Below are 18,667 nucleotides of genomic sequence, written 5' to 3' on the forward strand. Positions count from 1 at the left end.
GTGACCATTGATTGCATAATGCCACTTTGAAAAACTCTGTGCCACACGAAGGCAAATGCAGGGAGGTACAGATAGCTGCAGAATCTCAGGTTTAGAACATAGGATGAGAGCAGTGATTTCCTCAAAGGAGAACTGTCGAATTAACTAACCAACCTGTCACAGGTCCTATGGCAAGGTTGGAACCATTTTTCCGGGCTATGGCATGTTTCCACGGGGAGGGCCTTTCAGCAGGGACTCTCGCTCTCCCCACCCCTTCCGCTCTTCTCCACCGGAAGAGGCAGGGCTTACCCTGCCAGAAACCGTCCCCTTCTCCGCTTTGTGGTCAGCCACTCTGAGGTGGTCAGCCTTAGTGCCGCACCCGTCCTGCTGGCTTCTTGGAATATCCTGGCTTTCTATTCAAGAGACTGAACCAAATCGCTCTCTACCCTGTAGCCAAATTATTTCTTACATATTTAACCTCCACCCTCAACCCCTCCTTAGCTTCCTAAGTGGAACGCCAGCCTTGGCTCCCGCCTCCGGTGCCCGCGGAGGGGGTGGAAGGAGTGAGTCTGGACCTGGATCGAGGCTCCGGGGGGCCGCCCGACTCTTCCAGCTGAGCCATGTCTAATGCTGAGCAGACTGTGACCAACAACCCCAAGATACGTGCTTTTAAGGAGGCGTGCTGCAGTGTGGGGTGTGTAGGGGGCCTTCCTCCTGAGCGAGAAAATGCGGGGCCAACACACGGGAGGCGTTTCAACCTCCCAGCAGCGTAGGCTCCAGTGTCTCTGGAGACCCAAAGTCGCAGGAGACGGGAACGTAAGGGGTTCTAGTGCCTGCGTAATGTTTGACTCCCTAATGTGCTCCTGCCCCGAGGACGAAGTGAGGCTCAAGAGGGAGCTTCCAAGCCGTCATCATTTCAGATGCTTTTCCCTGACCTTCCATGCATGTGTATATGACATTTCATCATTTTGCAGAACCCAGATGGCACAGAACTGAAAACGACCTAAATAGCCAAGTAGCCCCCCTACCAGGTGCTGCTAAATAGCTGGTGGGTGGTCACATGGTCCATGTGAGCACACCCGCGGGCAGGGCAGAGGTTGGCCATTCCATGTGGTGCTTCTCTGATTTCAGGTTCTTTTTTGAGTTTGGCCCAAGGGCATCCCTGCTGAGTCCAGACAGTTACCTTTCCGGGTGTTCATCCACCCACACAGGGCAAGACATTTACTGAGAGCTTACTGTTGCCATGGGCCATGCCGGGTGCTGGACTGAGGGACCAGAAACGTGATCTTGCTTCCAGTGGGAACAGCAGGCAGTCCTCCCGCTGCTCCTCCATGGCCTAGTGGGTTCCCTCTCGCCCCTCGTCTCCAGCTGGCTTATATCCCTCTGCATGTGTATGTGCGGAATCGATGTTGGAAGCAGCTCCACACAGAAGAGATACATGCTCTTTCATGATCTGTTTCACAAAATGCAACCCACGTGGGAGTGGTCCCGCCCCCTCACCCCATGTCCTGTGGGCGTGAGGCAAAATGGTTTCAGAATAGAAATTTGAGAGTCAGTCCTGGGGCAAGCATCGGCTCACCCTCTTACACCTGGGGTGAGCTGAGCGACTTGTTTAATCTGAGTGGCAGGGTTTTCACTTTTTAATTTGTTTCAGGAGGAAGACTAGGAGTAATGAGACGATACGTTTGAAGTGTTCAGCAGTGTCGGCCTCTTTGCTCGCCAACTGCTGGATATTCCGTGTCTCATGTCCCAACCCCGACCTGCTCATCACAGGTGCTGCGCTCAGCCCTGCTGCCAGGTGTTTTGAACATGACGGAGATCCCAGCAGCAGTAAGCTCCAGTGAGTTTGTTAAACTTGGCCCATCCCTTCACCTGCTCTTTGGGATCCTGAACTTGTTGCGTAACCTGTTGTCTTCTCCGCCCACAGCAGCTGGAGTGGTCCTAATGCGCCACCCAGGCCCTCACCCTAGGAAGGTATGAGTAAGTAAGGTCAAGGGCAGTGACCTGGAATCTCTCCCCAGGACCTTCCTCCCAGATGGGTGTTGATCTTTAGTTTGTGCTCTTGGCTCTGTCCACCCAACCAGTCATGACCTTGTAGCATCTCAAAACTGTTTTATGAAGTCTTCTCAAAATGAAATTATGGCTACCATTTTGTATTATTTTCTTTAGGGAATGTGAAACATGAAAAATTAACTTTAAAAAAATCAAGTTCTTACATTCAACATGCTTCCTGCTGAAGTCTGTAATTCACCTTGTTTCAGAACAAATCATAACCAAGTCATATGATGCCTTGCCTCACCAAAATAATATTTTGTAAAAAAATGTTTATGAGAAAATGAATGAAGCTTTTTTGCTTTATAAAATTAGTTTAAAATAAAAAGTATAAGTTAGAAGAGTCTGCATACTTACTTGCACATAGAACTAACTTGGGCTGGCTTTTAAATAAAGTCAAAAGGAAATTAAATACTACTGAAAAGCTGGCATTAGCTTTACATTTTCAACATAAAGCTTTGCAAATTCGTCAGAGCAAGAGCATCATAGTTGTCCAAGGAAGTCCACACTGCTCGTGAGAGAGGGGGCCTTGGAGCACAGGGCTTCAGGTGTGCAGAGCTTAGAAAACGCTAGAAGATACACGTATCCATGATGTGTGAGCAGAATTCTAATACAGCCCCAAGATTTCTATTTCCTGGTGGACACGCCCTACAAAATCTTTCCTATCAGATCGTGAGTGGGACCTGCAAACATGAGGAATCCTGACTCCTGTGATAGGTTGTTGTCTGTGGTAAGAGTAAGTTTTCAGATGTAATTAAGGCCCTAATGAGTTGACTTTGAATTAGTTTTAAAAAAGAGATTATCATGGATGGACCTGGTTGAATCAGGGGAACCCCTACAAGAGGTCAGAGTCACAGTGAGAGAGTTGTCTCCTGCTGGCCTTGAAGGAGCCACTGCCTTGCTGAGGAGAGAGCCAGGAGGCAAGGACCCCAGGTGGCCTCTGTGAGTTGGCAGTGGCCCTGGCTGTCAGCCAGGAAGGAAATGAGACCTCAGTCCTGCAATTGCAAGGAACCTACTTCTGCCAACAACCAGTGAGCTTAGGACAGGGTCCCTGCTTCAGATGAGACCACAGTCCTGGCTGATCCTTGGATTTCAGCCTGGTAAGACCCTGCGCAGAGGACACTGTGACGTGGTGCCTGGACTCCTGACCCGCAGACGCTGTGAGAGAGCAGATGTGTGCTGTTCGTGGTCATTTGTCACTCAGCAGTAGATAATTAATGCACATGGGACCCGTTAACAGTCAGGAGGAGAGCTGCCCAGAGGAAGTGCAACCCAGGATGACATGTCCAGAGCAAACTGGCTTGACCTCATGGGCAGATGCCATGCAGCCACAGACACAAGCTTGGTGGGGTTGAGATTTCACACTGGACATTCCACAGCTGGACACAGACCATCTCTCCTTCCATGGCAGTGGTTGTCAAACTTCACTGGGCATCAGAATCACCTGAAGGCTGTTGGAACCGATAGCTGGGTTAGGACTGGTGGCTGAGTCCCTGCCTCGGGTCTGGGGCAGGGTCCGAGAATACACAGGTCTAACACGTCCCCAGGCAAGGCTGCTGCTGCTGGTCTGGGGCACACTTTGAGAACCACTGCTCTGTGACAGAGAAAGAGGTCTTAGTTTCCCATAACATTTGATTTCTGCATCCAGCCTTTTCCTCATTTCACATGGAAACATTTTGAAGAAGTGTTTAAAACAAGATAAAGAGAAGGAACGGAACCTGACCGGCCTTTGAGTAGTCTCAGTCATCCGAGAACGTCTGTTTGGATGGAGTGATGAGAGGGTAGTTCAGCCAGGTTTTTAAACTACGTTGTTCTGTGTCTGCCATTAAAGGGCATCCGTGCTATCCCTCTTTACCATCACCTTCCCAGCTCCGGAGCGTCAGCTGTCTGTCCTGTACCTGTCCCCTGAACGCGTCCCTCCTGGCCCCTGTTCCCAGGTGGCAGTGCAGGGAGGTGCTTCGGGGAAGCAGTGAGCTCTCTAACTGCATTGGTCCTGACCTATAATCTCACCCTGAACCCCGTGGAGATGTGGCCAGGGCACCAGGCTGGGAGCCAGAATGAACTTTCGGCTGAGCCTTGGGAATATGCAAGGTTCCACGAAGTGCCCAGAAGACTACTGGAGCCAAGAAGAGGGGACGCATGTCCTGCTGGCGGAAGTGAGACCATGCGGGGTTTGGGAGCATGCACAGGGCGAGCAGAGGTGCGGAAGGAGCGGAGAGAGAAAAAGGCTCTTGGTGGGATGAGGTGCATGAATTGGAGGGTGCTTTGAAATTAGATGAAGACAGGAGCAGAGGGACACTGTTCTTTTACGACACAATTTAAGAGTGACTTATTTGGGAGGACTCAGCATTATCATCTCCAAAATTACCACGTGTGTCAGAAAGCTTGCTAATCATCTGGGGGTGGGGGTGGGGGCACTGGGGAACCTAACGGAAAACATCTGGTGCAGCTGAACGCGATCATCATGTCTTGTTTCTATTATTTCACTCATGATACAACCTTGAAAGAGAGGAACGGAGCAATGGGCTGAGCACATTTGTATTTCTGCGCAGCGTGGAGGCGTGCCTGGACTGCGCATCCCCAAATAAAAATGACTGATCTTTTCCATTAGAGCAGTGCGGCTCACCCCAGCTGCCAGCTTTGATGCTTTTATTTACTTATCTTTCCCCCAAGAAGTGGAAGCACTTTGGGGGCCTTTCCCCAGCTGCTGGGAAATGATTGATGGGAGGGCTCCTCTTAGCCCAAGTAACACAGTGTCTGAAGCTCTGGGCACTGGATCCCCCCAGCGTGAAAGCCCACTGCCACAAGGGCCATAGCACCGAGGTCTGGCAACTTCACTGAATCAAGGCAAGGGATGATGAAACGCAAAACGAGCCCCACACCAGCTGGGAACCGGGCCCACTCAGAAACCACTCGGGCTGGTGCAGTTTGCCCCTCTCACAAGGGTCTGTGTTCCACCTCTCAAACTGCCGTCCCCTCGGCCGAGGTTGGCAGCACTTGTGACACGCACGAGAGAGAAGGTGTCAAGAGAGAGTGACTTGAGATCAGAGCAATACCCGGTGTCTGGTAATATGACAGGCCCAAGGCCGGTGACTCCCACACCACGGTACCCAGATGAGCCTGGGGTGGGCAGATCAAGGCCCCAAGCTACCTGGCGAGATCCTCGGAGAGAGAAGGCAGGTGGAAGAGTTAGAGGCTGCCCCCGGTTTCTTTAAAGCGAGGAGTCACAGCTACCATGACGCTTTGTTTAGTGACGATCATACAGTTTGCAGGAAGAGCCATGTCCTGTTCATTCCACGGATGTTTGTGATCACAGAATGGAGGGCGCTCTGTGTCCCAGTGCTAATCTGGGATGTCTCCATGACAACTTTGGCATTAGAGGTCTCTTTCCCTTCTGGGCACAAAAAAGGAGGCCTCAGGGGGAGACCTTTGGTCCCTCTGCTCCAGAAGGACTAGGAATAAAAGAGGTGGGACAAGAGGGACCTGGAGAGACTGACGATGCTGTCTGGGTGCCAGACACCCTATTTGCTTGCCTCTCGCTTCCACAAGCTTCTGGACGTAATAACATTATAACGAAACCCACAACTTTCAGCACAGGTCTCTCTTACGCAACTTTAGCCGCTGAAAAAAGTGCAGATGCAGACTCCTGTGTAAATCTGATTCGCCATGCTAGGCCAAGCTTATTTTATTACATACATTCTGCACTCTAAGAACTAGTAACTTCATATTGTAAACATTAAGCATACAGAGTTAAATTTCAAGGCCACATTATAGCATCGATTGTCTCTTTTGTCATGTATCTTTGGCTGGCCGAGATCAACTCGTAGTGTATAAATGCATAAGTTATATAATTATTATATAAAAAGGGAAAAAAAAACACATTGACTTGTATACTTCACTCTGACAAACGCACAGCGTTCGCGACTCGAAAGGAACACTGGAGCCCGCCTCACCCGGGTGCCGGGGGGGTGTCGGCGTGCGGCAGCCGAGAGGGCTTTTCTCACCTGACCCTGTGGAGAACAGAGCCCCCACGAAAGCATGCTGTCCTGAATGATCATTTTAAATAGCAGTCAATTCCAGTTACAATTTTCTTTTGACAAACAAACAAACAAAAAAGAGATGCACGTTTCTGTGTCTGAATTCCACCACTTCGCCTCCCTCCGTTCCGCTGTGCCCTCCCTGCAACACTGGGTTTGCTGAGGGACTGACTGCATCCAACCTCGAGTCTCCATGACACCTTCTCCGCAGTCCCGGCACGGCCCTAAGTCCAGCCCTCACTGCTCAAGAAGCTTCTGCCCCTGGCCTGCCTCCTCCTGCTCAGCTTCCTCCTGCGCTGCCTCCTCCTCTTGCACATCCCCCAGCCCTCTGCCTCCAGCCACATGCTCTCCCTGCACGTTCTGTCTGCCGCTCGGCCCCTCATTCCTGGAATACTGGAAAGGAGTTGGGAACTCTGGGTTGTCTTCACAGTTTGAGAGAGCTGACCGCCCTTCATCGCATGGAATGGATCTGATTTCACCAGAAACAGCAAACGCCGATGAGTTCCGTATCAACGTCTGTTGCACAGTCCGTCTCTTTTTCTTTTCTTCCATTTTCTTTTTTTGATATGTTTCTACTTTTAAATACAGGTAGTTTTCCTTAAAATGGCGTATGAACGATATGTTAGGTCAAGACTGCGTTATCTGTATTGCTCTAGTTCAATCCCCGTCGGCATGGTTAGCAGGACCCCAAACTCTACGCTAAAGTGTATACACTCCCTAAGACCACTCTCTTTGGCACTTTGTCCTCGGGCTTCATGCTTCTACTTACAATGTCTTTTACAAGGTTGGTCCACAGACTATATGTCCATATACGTTACATTTTTAGCATCCTCTCTACTTCTGTAGTAATACTTTGGTAATTCCCTCCTGCTAAGAGTCTTTGGATCTCGTCCCCGGCTTCCTTCCCCAGCCCCCCATCAAGCTTTCTCATTCCTCTTGAGGCACTTGTCGATTCCTCTTCTCCAATCGAGTTTGTGGCAATTTACTGGTGATTGTGTGTTGTTGGGAAGGGCCTCTCTCAGGTCTTTAGTAGTAAGTGCCCAGATGAGAAGGCATGTGGCTGGCTGGAAGCCTAGTGTTAGGGTATAGACCTCCAGTGGGTGAATTCCAGTATGGGTTTGGGGCAGCAAAAAAACTGGACGACGTCACAGGGAGGGCCGGAGGGTGGGGAGCCACGAAGTTCATCTTCTGTGGGTGGGCGTGGTAGGAGCCCATGTACGGCAGGTCCGAGGGGTACTTGTAGAGAGACGACTCCGGCGGGTGGGGCTGCAGGGCCTGGGCGATCCCGTGGAAGTCGAACTTGTAGGCGTAGCGCTTCCCATGGACTTTGGTCATGATGTTTTTGTCATAGTAGTAGCGGAGGGCGCGGCTGAGTTTATCGTAGTTCATGTTGGGTTTGCTTTTCCGCTCCCCCCAGCGCCGGGCCACCTCGTCGGGGTCCGTCATCTTGAATTCCCCGTTGGTGCCCTCCCAGGTGATGCAGTTGGAGTTCGAGCTGTCAGACAGGAGCTCCAGGAGGAACTGCCAAAGCTGGATCTGTCCGCTCCCTAAAGAGGACGGACAGGAAACACAAGACCAGTGAGGACAGGTTCCACAGAAAGGCGTTCTTTCTTCAGTCACAGAGGTGGGTGCTGCTGGTGCACCCCGGCCCCTTTGCCAGGCCTGTGCCCCTGTCCCTCAAATGCTGGGGCCTCCCCTGTTCTCCAGATCACTGCACATGGCTGGACAGGGCCTGCCTCCCCCACCCCAGCAGCCCATGGCCAGAGGCACAGACAAAGGGTACCGGAGACGGGGCTGCCTTGCCTAGGAGGGGCCAAGTGTGTGATGCTGTTCATGCCCCAGGGGGCCCTGTGATCAGACTGAAGCAGGGGCCTAGCTAAGGCCCCAGCGTCCTCAGCTTTTCCCTGCCCTGTCCTGCCTCCTCACTCCCTCTCTCCCGAGAACACACCCTTCATTAATCATGGCCCGATATCCTTATCCCGAACTCTGTGGCCAGGGGACCTGACCTAGAATGTGTGGAAACACACATTCCAGCTTGACCCATGGTGAGTGACATCAGGCTGGTCGACAGACCCAAGCCCTTTATCAAAAGCAGAGACCTCCCACGGGGCCAAGCCTGGTGGGTTCGGTCCCCTTTCTGACTGCCCTAGAGAGTGGCCAGGTCCACGTGTTTTGGGGGGTGGGAGGGCTTGTTTTTCCTCTTTTTGTGAGGCAGACTGTGTCATTATGTCGATGGCAATAATGACTTCACACCATTTACATCGGCTAGGTCAAGTGAAATAATAAAAGTCAGGTTTAGGAAATGAACTTCTAAAACGTTTATGGAAAAAAAGAGAGCATGGAAGTAAACACCGTTATTTCTAACGTAACATTTTGCTGGCACTCGGAAAGCCATTCTGTCAAAACTTTTCCTAGAACAGAACTAACCCACTCGAAATGAGGAAGTCTAGAAAAAAGTTGGCTCTTTGTCAAACCAGAGCGCCCGTTTCCAGCATTTGGGCAAATGCGCCCTAACGGGAATCCACGTGCGGGGCCCCCGCGCTGCAATGCCCGCTGTGTTCAGAAGCGTTTCCGACAGAAAGGGTGCACCAGGGAAGGACCGCGAGTCCAGGAGACCTGGTTTGACTCTGTGGGCACCGCCAGGGTGTCCCCGGTCCCACTGGAGGCATACAGATGTGGCTTTTATGTCCTATTAGATTCAGAGACAGATCTGGACACATCCTTCTAGCCACTGTGTCACAGAACTGCAGGGTGACGTATGGCCCCCAAAGGAGGGAAGCACATGAATACTGATGGTCACACTGAGTCCCAGGAGAGGCAGGGTGCTTTCACAGTGGGTAAGAAGCCGTTCCTCCCTCCTAACCTCCAGCTCCAGCACTGCCTCGGCCTCATGACCAAAACGTGACCTTTTATTCCACTATCAGTAAGAATCAATAGACGTGATCAGGTGATTAAAGTCACTTTAACTGGCAACCGTTCCGGGAATAGATGCGCTGCAAGAATCGATCATCATCTGTCTTCACTCAGCCCGGAATATACATTGCCCGCCTCGTAAGTCCCCATCTCCACGCTGGCTCCATGGAAACGGACATGTGTGTGAGTGAGTCCGTCCATGCAACAGCGTCGTGAGAAAGGTCAGCCTTTTCTGACTACATTCTGGAAGGTTATCATTTTCAGCCGAGCAACACATTTGAAAGGTATTAGCAGCTTGTAGTTCATCACAATGGGAGCCTTTGCCTCTTGGGGACAACATGTTCAAACTGTTCTCAATCAAGTGTTCTTGCCCCCAACGTTGCATTAATATGCATTAAAAATACAAAGAATGGTATGAGAAAGCCATATGGTTTTAGTATATACATTGTAACCAAAGGATTAATACTTGAAAAAAATTCCATCTATGACCTGGGAATAGGAGAAAACATGGATTTTTGATTTATGGGTCTGACATATGCTTCCATATAAGCAGGGAATTGTCTGAAAATAAATATTCACTGTCAGCCTCCTCCCACGAAGAGAGCAATTCCACACATTTTGTACAAATGCACAGATTTTCCTAAGCAGCCAAAATACTTGGTATCTGTTCAAGCTTTGGCACTGCCCCTTAGGAATCTGTCCTTTATCAACGCGTGGGACAGACAACCAGTGGGCCAAAGCGGCTTCCCCCTCCGCTGCCTCTAAAGCCCCAGGAAGCCGGGGACCTAAATCTCTGGCTGGAAACTCAAAGCTCACGGGACGGAGGAGCATTTCTCCCCGTTTTACCCTAAATTAGCCTTTCAGCCACGGGGCCAGGGCCTCGGAGCATTTCCAGGGTCCTTGGGAGTGAGAGCAATGTAAACAAAATCCACCAGCTTCCAACCCTGAGACACAACTGTTAGTGCCAAAGCGACGGATGTTGGTAACACGGAACATCGTGTCCAGTTCACGAGTAGTTAAATCTAACGTTCACCGCAAAGTGCGCCACACTTGAAGTGTGCACCCGACTTTATCCCCGGGCAGGGATTCTCAAGGACGCGCCGTGGTTGCTGAGAAGTCACAGTCCATGGTGAATTAAAAATTGCTCATGGCCACAATTTCAAAAGCAATCTATTCTAGTCTTTTACGGTCAAAGCAATAACGTTTCCTGTGCAATAAAAATACATTTTACGGTGCTGGACAGGGTTTCCAAGACAGGAACACCTACGGTTTTGGAAGCCAAAGAGTGACTTGGGGCTTACTGGCCAAACCCACCAGTAAAAGGAGAAGCTCTAGTAAGACACAACCCTCCACGCCCACCAGCACCCCACCTGCACCTTGTGAATCAAACCCCTGTTGCACCTGTTTTCTCCCTCTCCCACGGCAACATCCTTAACAACGGGGAGGAGCAGGTACCTGAGTCCTGCTTCTGTCCAGGGCAGGACCAGGCGGCCCACCCATAGGAGAGCCCGGCGGGGTGAGGGGCACTGGGCTCGGAAGAGGACGAAAGGCGGTCCTGGCATCTTTCGGAGGAAAGCAGTCTCCTAACGTGATGGAAAGAAGAGAAACACGGTAGGGGAGAGGTGCAGACAGAGCACAGAAGGGCAAAACGTCTGAAGCAGTGTAGAAACCACAGACAACAGCAGAGCAGGGGGTGACTCAGCAGTTGTGGGCAAGCAGGACTTTCCCTGAGCAGGACACTGTGGGGACAGCTGACAGAGGGGCCCAGCAGGCGCCAGGGTGGCAGTCGTTTGGGGCCACTTTCTACAGTAGCTGGGGCACCGCAGAAGAACCATGTGAACATCGAGGCAGCAGGCGCATCCCAGGGAAGGTATGGCCTGGGTTCAGGGGGGCTCAGAAAGGACTTCTTGGAGGGGCCACTTTGGTGTCGGCAGTGCCTGGCTGAATCCTGGCTCTGCCACTTGGGGACCCAGTTCTCTGTGCCTGCAAAATGGGGTGACAGTAACGGTATTACCCCCCAGGGTCACTGTGATGGACTCGGTAGGCAAACGTTCTTGTCATGACTGCTTCGGGCTGGTAACCCCCGTTTAAAGACAGATGTGCCCCTTGCCTGGGGCCGGGAGATGCCCACAGAAAGCTCACAGCATGCCAGGCACTGTTCTGAACACTCCGCATGAGTTTATGTAACAATCCCCTCAAGAATCACGTGATCGCCCAGGGCAGAGATGAAACTAGAGCCCAGAGAGGTAGGGGAACGAAGGCTGGCTAAGGTCAGCAAGCCCCAGGCTGTGACCCTGAATCATGACTTGCCCTTGGGCCTGGTTTCTGCCCACAGTCCCCTTGAGTCCTTCCCAGGCTGTCCCCTCCCTGGGCCTGGAGTTGTAAGTTCCCAGTGGTGGACTGGACACTCCTACCTCCTAACAGACATCGGAACTCTCCTGGAACAGGTCTCTGGTTTTGCATGTAGCCAGATGTACGTTCCTGCCCACCATGAAAAAACTACCTGGCTGTCATCAAGGCCGCTGAGCCTAACACGACAAAGGTGGAAAGGTGGTCTCAGTTCACTCAAGGAGCCACCTGAAGGGACATCGAGGAGCTGTGTGACCCACGACACAGCCACACAGGGACACGCGCCTCTCAGCAGGAGAGGTACAGCCAAAGCGCACACCAAGTGCGCATCTGGGATGGAGCTGCAGAGATGCCGCTGCGACCTATGCATTCGCGCTGGGTGATGTCATCTTTCTACTGAAAATGCTGAAAGAATGTGCACCGTGTGGAGAGCCCAGGCGGCTGTGGAAGCGAGGAGGGATTTATCTGCAGGGAATGGAATGACAGACTCGAACAGGAAGAATCATTAACAGAAAAACAAAAGACACCCGGTATGGGGTGGGGGGGAAAGGCCACAGGAGTACAACAGAGACAGGGTGAGGACCGATGGGGAGGGGCCGGTTCAGGACAAGCTGAGTGGAATAAACCTTTCTATTCAGATCAGAAGTCGGATGCCACCACCAGCCCCAAGCCCACGGAGGAAGGTCTTCAGGATAGAAGGGCAGCCCCTCACTCTGAACACCAGAGGCCACTGACCTACTAGGTGCCCAAGCCTGCGATGGTCTGTAGTCTCCTCCTGGCTCTGCCCTGGGTCCCTCCACCTACAGTGGGTACCCCAGCACAGTGTGCCTCTGTGAAAGCTGATGCTCCACTGAGGGGCCAGCCTCTGTGGCCTCACAGTTCCCCCAGCCACACCTTGGAGCTGTGACGGCATGGGCGCGGACATCAATTTCATTTGGCCAGCTTGTGTGAGCGGAGAAGCCAGGGTAGTCTTGTTTGGCACCCCTGACCTGCCCCTCCCTTCCACCCCTGACCTCGGACCCAGCCTGTGCACCTCAACAGCTGTCAAACCGCGTGGCAACCCTTCCTTTGCCTTCTCTTGCTCCCCACTCGCCAAGCCCTCTCCTCTGCCCCGTGCTTGCGCAGTGCAGTTTAGGGAAAGAACAGGAGAACAGACTTGCAGAGTCCGGGTTCAAGTGTGGCCTCCCTTCTCATCAGCTGTGTGACCCGGGAGAGGTCACCTAACTGCTCTGGACCTCGGGACCCTCTTATGTAGGGTGCAGATAACGACCTCCCAGGGCTGCGAGGAGACGGGGCCACAGCCATTAGCGCTGGCCCGAGCACACAGGGGGTGGGGCTATTGGAACTTCTCTCACAGTATCGCAGGCTCGTTCCCAGAGTGCCCCGGCTTCCCTCTCTTCCTCATCCTGCCCTCGCCCAAACGCTGCTGCCAGATCGGCCCTCCCAAAGCATGGCTGATCATAATCATCTCAAGACACGGCCATCCTTCTTCCCTGAGGGGCTGCAGAGGCCGTCGCAAATGGAAAGCGGACCACAGGCATGAGGAGGGACCAGAGACCCAGGAGGTGTGGCCCCCACGTGGATGCTCACATGAGAGGAAAGAGCCCGCGGCCCCCTGGCGTGGACAGTGTTGGAATTACCCGTGTCCACTTCTGAATTAGACTGTACACTCTTTGAGGGTCAGGATGATACCTTATTGCTCTGGCATTTGTTTATTCCACGAATAATTACTGAGCACCTGCTCTCGGCCCTGAGTGGGGGAGAGTAGTAAACAGAGCAGTCCCTTCTAACTGCTCAGCTGCTTAGAGTCTTTGCTGGATGAGTTAACCTGAACTAAAACGTCACGCCAAACAGGGCGGACTCTCCGTAGTCGTGTTTCATGTTCTCAAAGTGCGCGTCCCCTTGAGAGAGGGCATTTGCTGAGTGCGCCTGGATTTGCCCATCTCCAGCCCCCTTCTGGCCTCCACGTTTAGGAGACACACATTCCCGCTTGTACGTGCAAGACGCCTGTGACCTCCTGGCACTTGAACTTGCTGTGGATGTCCGCAGCACAGCTGGCCCTGATCTGAATGTAAGCAACAAAACAATGTGGTCGGCACTGAGACGTGGTGACAGGTGACAGTCCTTGGCAAGGCACAGGTTACCAACGGGCCAATTATGAATCTGTACTTTCTTCTAACATCTAAGTGGAGAAACAGACCATCCATGGAAGATAATCCTAAACTGGAAAATGTATGGTTGTAATTAGCATTCTCCTTTCTTAAAATACAATGTAACTGCTTGTGTAATAGGTTGAATTGTGCCCCTCCCCAGGTTCATATGAGGGAGTCCTCAGCCCCCGAAAGCCTCAGACTGTGACCTTATGTGGACGCGAGGTTTTACAGAGGTGATTGAGGTAAAGCGAGGTGGAGACCCGAATCCAACAGGACTGGTGTTGTTAGGACAAGGTGACTTCAGACAAAGAGACGCAGAGCGAGGGAAGACAAGGAAGGAGACACAGCAGACGGTGGCCACCTGCAAGCCAAGGACTAAGGTCTGGAACAGACCCTCCCTTCATGGCCCTCAGAAGCAGCCACCCCACTAACACCTTGATTTTGGACTTCATGCTCCAAACTGTGACACGAGACTTGTCTGTTGGCTGAGCCTCCCCACCCACCTGTGGTACTTTGTTCTAGCAACCCTAGGAAACCCAGGTCGTTTGGATAGGGTAAGGATGCTCTTTGCTGAGCCTCAAATCTTAATGTATCATCTGACCCATTTTTTTCCCCACTTGGGCCAATGACCCAGTGACAGCTAACCCTAGAATCTGTTCGCTGCCACCCAGGCATCTCTGCCGGAGCAGAGCACCAGCAGCACCTCACCTGGATTCGCAAGGCGGCTACTCGTCGGCCCCAGGATCTGGTAAGGATCTGCAGCAAACAGAGAAGAAGTCAAATCCCAAGGAGGCGGTCGTGACTCGGCGAGATGTGCCTGCTGGCCTTGCACCACCCCGAGTGTTTCCAGATTTCAGAGCTGAGAACGCCCCCCACACCGAGGTCACCTAGTTCCACTTCCCGTCTCAGATGTCGCATGGGATCTGGGAGAAGTTTCTTGCTCAGGGCCTCCTGGTTTGGCTGAGCTCAGATGTGGCCTCGGATTCCCAATCCTCAACCCCACATGCTCTCCACCCCAGGCCATAAATAGGGCACACAGGTGGTAAGTCCCCAGTCAGCCCGGCACCGCGTGGGCCATGCTGGCGTCACCACAGTCAACCTCCCACTGCGCCTCCGCGTGGGTTTTGCCGCTGTTGGCGCTGCTGCGCCCCACCTGTAAGGTGAAATTAAAAGGACTGGGGGCTACCGAGCAGCAGCCCGTGCACACTCGGAATGCATCCTTCCTCATTCACTCTGTAGGTTCTGGAGGTGTTTTATCAAAGTCTCCAGGCCCCCAGTTGAGTAGGCTGATAATTGGGTCCCCGTTTTACATATGAAGCAGTTGTAAAGGAGACAAAGTAATGAGTTTCGTTTAGAAAAGGACACATTTTAGAAGTGTGCTAGGAAACCTGTTTCTTCTGAAGGCCCGAGATGTTCCCCAAAACATACCCAGCTGGGGTCGCGGGTCTTCGGTTTTGGGCACTGTGGAAGGGGACAGCTGAGCAGCTGAAAGCACACAGATGAAGGACAATTAGCTGTAAGTTAGGTTTGGCCACCGGTCTTTGATGTCATCATATCATCACTCCAGCGACCACCTTAGTAACATAATACAGGCTTCCTTTTACAATAAGGAGCACCTTCTGGCAAGGGGAATTTCCCCTTTCTCATGAAGCCAAATGTAAACCTTGTGGCCAAAAACAGAAAAAAAAGTGTACTTTTAAATTATTTAAACAATTTATTTGTACCCCACTAAAGAAACAGAATTTGAAATGGTTTACAAAACAGATGAAAATGGATCACAGTTTAAAATAAATAAAAGGGAAACTACCAGGAAAATGAAATAAAGCAAGAGATAGTTTAAACATGGCCAAGATTAGGAAATGGCTCAGTGTTGAATCTGTGCTCAAACATGCCAAGACCCACGTGTGTGTGTGAGCGTGTGCGTTGGAATCTGGGTGGGCCAAAAAGTCTGTTTTTTTTCTGTACGATGACTGTAGTGGTGCATAGCTGTCTTTAACTTCATTCGAAACTATTTGGTCAGATTGTATTGTGACAGCTGTCATATCAACGTGCATTTAAGAAAAACATCAAAATTGGTGAATTTTTGTGTAGCCATTTTAATATTGAAGCTGGAAGGAAGTATGTGACATTTTCGGCCTATTACGCTTTATTTCAAGAAAGGTAAAAATGCGTCTGAAATGCAAAAAGAGACTTGGGCAGTGTATGGAGAAGCTGCTGGGAATGACTGAACGTGTCAAAAGTGGTTTGTGAAGTTTGTGCTAGAGATTTCTCGCTGGAAGACCAGTTGAAAATAATAGCAATCAAATCAAGATACTGAGAACAATCAACGTTATACCACATGGGAGATAACCAACACACTCAAAATAACAAATAAGTGAAGTTATTGGTGAAAATGAAAAATGTGTCTTTTCTTTTACAGAAAGGACTAAAAGGGTTTTTTGGCCAACCCGATGCATGGCATTAGTCATTTCTTTTCTTATGGAAATGGGTATGTCCCCAAAGGAGAAAGAATTGTTGCATTTAAAGACTAGTTGCGCTTCTGTGGCCAATGGGACAGTCACTTGCCGTGTTGAAAGGGCACAGATGAGCTACAGAAAATGTTGTTTACTCCAAGAGTCACCCATGCTCTTGTGACATGCAGGCTGAAGGCCACAGGAGCCGACACCGTACCTTTCGACTGGGGGGCGGGGTGGCCATGACCGGTCCAGGCTGACCTCCTGGGTGGTTCATAAGGTAAATCTGTAAAGACAAGTAAATTGACTAAAAGATCCATAATGTATTTTTATAGCATTTTTTGTTTTGTGTTTATTTGAATAGTGGTCAAGAAAATCCAGGAACCCAAAGAAATTTTCAACCTGGATTCCACGAGATCTGGGTCTGGTTTCCGAATTATAATTTTGTGTATTTTGTTGATCTGACACTTTCGCTGGTTCGCCCGAGAACGCCCACGGACAGGCTCTCTCAGAGCTTGCTGACTCTTCGAGGGTGGCCTGTGGCAACCGCAGGGCAGGGCCGTAATGGAAGTGTCTTCCGGCCTAATGTGTCCTGCACCCAGATGGGACCAACCTATCTGCACCCCGTTCTGGTTTTCAGGACCCATCTGACACAGAGCCCGCCCGCTGACCAACCACCATTCTTGTCTGAGGGCTGCACCTCAATCCACCAAACAACGTTCCTGTTCCCCCTCCTTCCTCACAAACACGCACCGTCTTCTGATCCGTATTTTCCAGCCGCCGCCCCAGCCACCCCTCACTCTCTCTTCATCACCTCACCCATTTATGTTAAATCCATCTTAACTGTCTTCTTCTTTTTCTGTGCCCATGTCTACTTTCTTCTTCTCTAAATGAATTTAGAATTTTTCTAAAATACATTACATGAAATAAATTGCAAGCCTGAGGTAGTAGCGTGCTCACAACATAGTAGCAATGAGTGTGAGAGCTTAAGTAGAGGCCACTAATTTCTTTGTATTTATCATGCGTTATCTCGTGTCCCATAAATCTTTATGCACTTTGCATATGCAAGTTTCATAACTACTTCTGCATCCTTCGTGCAAGTTCTGTTAATGGTTGTGAAGGCTCTAAGTCATTTTAGGTTTCTTTCAAAAATATAATGTATTCCAGGAACGTTATTACACATGCTCGAACCGTGTGGGCATAAGGCTGTTTCTACCTGCCGAACCATTTCAAAACTACATCTTGGATCGATGGGTCTCATTTCCATGCCGTGTGTCATTTTGGACCAACTGAGAGAGCCGCAGCCAGATATTTCCGCACGTATCTGCTGCCAGACGCCTGCAGATGGCTACGAAGTCTCCCTGGGAGGGCAGCTCAGTGTAATTTGTTTTGAGCCTGTCTTTAAACAGATCATTTAAACCTTATTTAAAATTGTAAATTTGGTGGGTCAACCTTCAAAAAGCTGGACTATGTTGCAGAAGATGTGTCTCTTCCTATTTTCACATCCCAAAGAGAAAAGCGGTGAAATGCAACGTGAAATTCAACACAGAGTGGCTGTAATGTATTCGGTCTGCTTGGCTACACGTGTCTCCACTGGTGTGTGTGGCTGGCGAAACCCTACCCTCTGGAGCTTTGGTTGAGCTACATGTTTTTTCTTTTTGGACTCTGCTGTGGCTCACCACAGCCAGTGGGCTGGCACTTTCGCATTTTTGGACCGCCAGCTGTTCCCACCCAACTCCTCAAAGTCTCACTTTTTTGGTGGTGGGGCTGCACATGGGCATTAAATCGGCGGCTGCTATCGATTTACAAAGCAATTTCAACTTAAGTCTCCGGGAGCACTTTGCATACAGATTCCCACCCAGCTGCACTTTGTCTAAAGCGTGGTTAGCCAGAGTCTCAGTTTGAGGACTGTCTCAGAACCAAAAAAATCTACCCGCGAGGTGATCACAACAGCATCTAGCCCAGTCCTGGAGCCGACACGCACACCAACCAGGGGCTTCTGCTTACCACGTGAGAAAGCAAGATCACACAGAAACACGTCCGAGCCCCTTGCTTCTCAAAGCGTGGTCCGCAGACCAGCAATGCCAACAACATCTGGGAGCTTGTTGGAGATTCAGAGTCTAGCATTTTAGCAAGATCCCAGGTGACCTGGCTGCACACTGACATTCGAGAATGCCTGTTCTAGACATTTCCACCTCTCTTTTCTAGAACGCTGTGTTCCTACAGAAAATGTTCAGAAACACTACCTGAGTATGTCGATACCAATAAAGAAATATGTGGAAAGGGTTCTAGACTGAACGGTTTTACCTGAGATACAAGAGCACTAGTGGAATTAACAGCAAGTGTCAGCAGGTCAGTTGGCTACTATTTTAAACATAAGAAACAGTGTTGCTCATGAAACGTGACTGGAAAAAATTAAACTCCAAACTACTAATAGAAAAATATTTTGAAACTATTTTTTTTTCATAAAATCCTTTGTAGGGTGTACAACCAAGCCCATCCTCCCTTGAAAATAAGTCAGGACCCAAACACCACCAAGTCTGACAGTTAGCCAAGAATCTGAGATGTTTATACGAACAATGACTAACATGTTCAGAAACATACTGCCGTGGAAGATAAGCGGGCTCTTGTTTGCCTTCATGAAAGTCTGGGCCAGTGCTTCCTTCTCAGCTGCCGATCCCATGCCGTGGGCACCGAGCCCCCTCCCGCAGGATGGGACATGCGAAGCCCT

The 18,667-nt window shown here is 50.6% G+C and overlaps 1 protein-coding gene across 5 annotated transcripts in view; it reads right to left on the reverse strand.

Annotated features, from left to right (window-relative positions):
- Nucleotides 1-5,663: 5,663 nt before the first annotated feature.
- ERG (ETS transcription factor ERG) overlaps nucleotides 5,664-18,667 on the reverse strand; it is a 214,924-nt gene continuing 201,920 nt past the window's right edge. For all 5 annotated transcript variants that reach the window (XM_053917163.2, XM_053917178.2, XM_053917182.2 and 2 more), the window contains 4 exons: nucleotides 16,154-16,222; nucleotides 14,912-14,968; nucleotides 14,192-14,239; nucleotides 5,664-7,615 (listed from right to left, as the gene is read on the reverse strand). In XM_053917163.2, the coding sequence (XP_053773138.1) occupies nucleotides 7,095-7,615; nucleotides 14,192-14,239; nucleotides 14,912-14,968; nucleotides 16,154-16,222 (695 nt within the window). In that variant the 3' untranslated portion in view covers nucleotides 5,664-7,094. The remainder of the gene's footprint in view (nucleotides 7,616-14,191; nucleotides 14,240-14,911; nucleotides 14,969-16,153; nucleotides 16,223-18,667) is intronic.

This window comes from Desmodus rotundus, chromosome 2 (genome assembly GCF_022682495.2).
Source record: "Desmodus rotundus isolate HL8 chromosome 2, HLdesRot8A.1, whole genome shotgun sequence".
In the NCBI taxonomy this organism is placed as follows: Eukaryota; Metazoa; Chordata; class Mammalia; order Chiroptera; family Phyllostomidae; genus Desmodus; species Desmodus rotundus.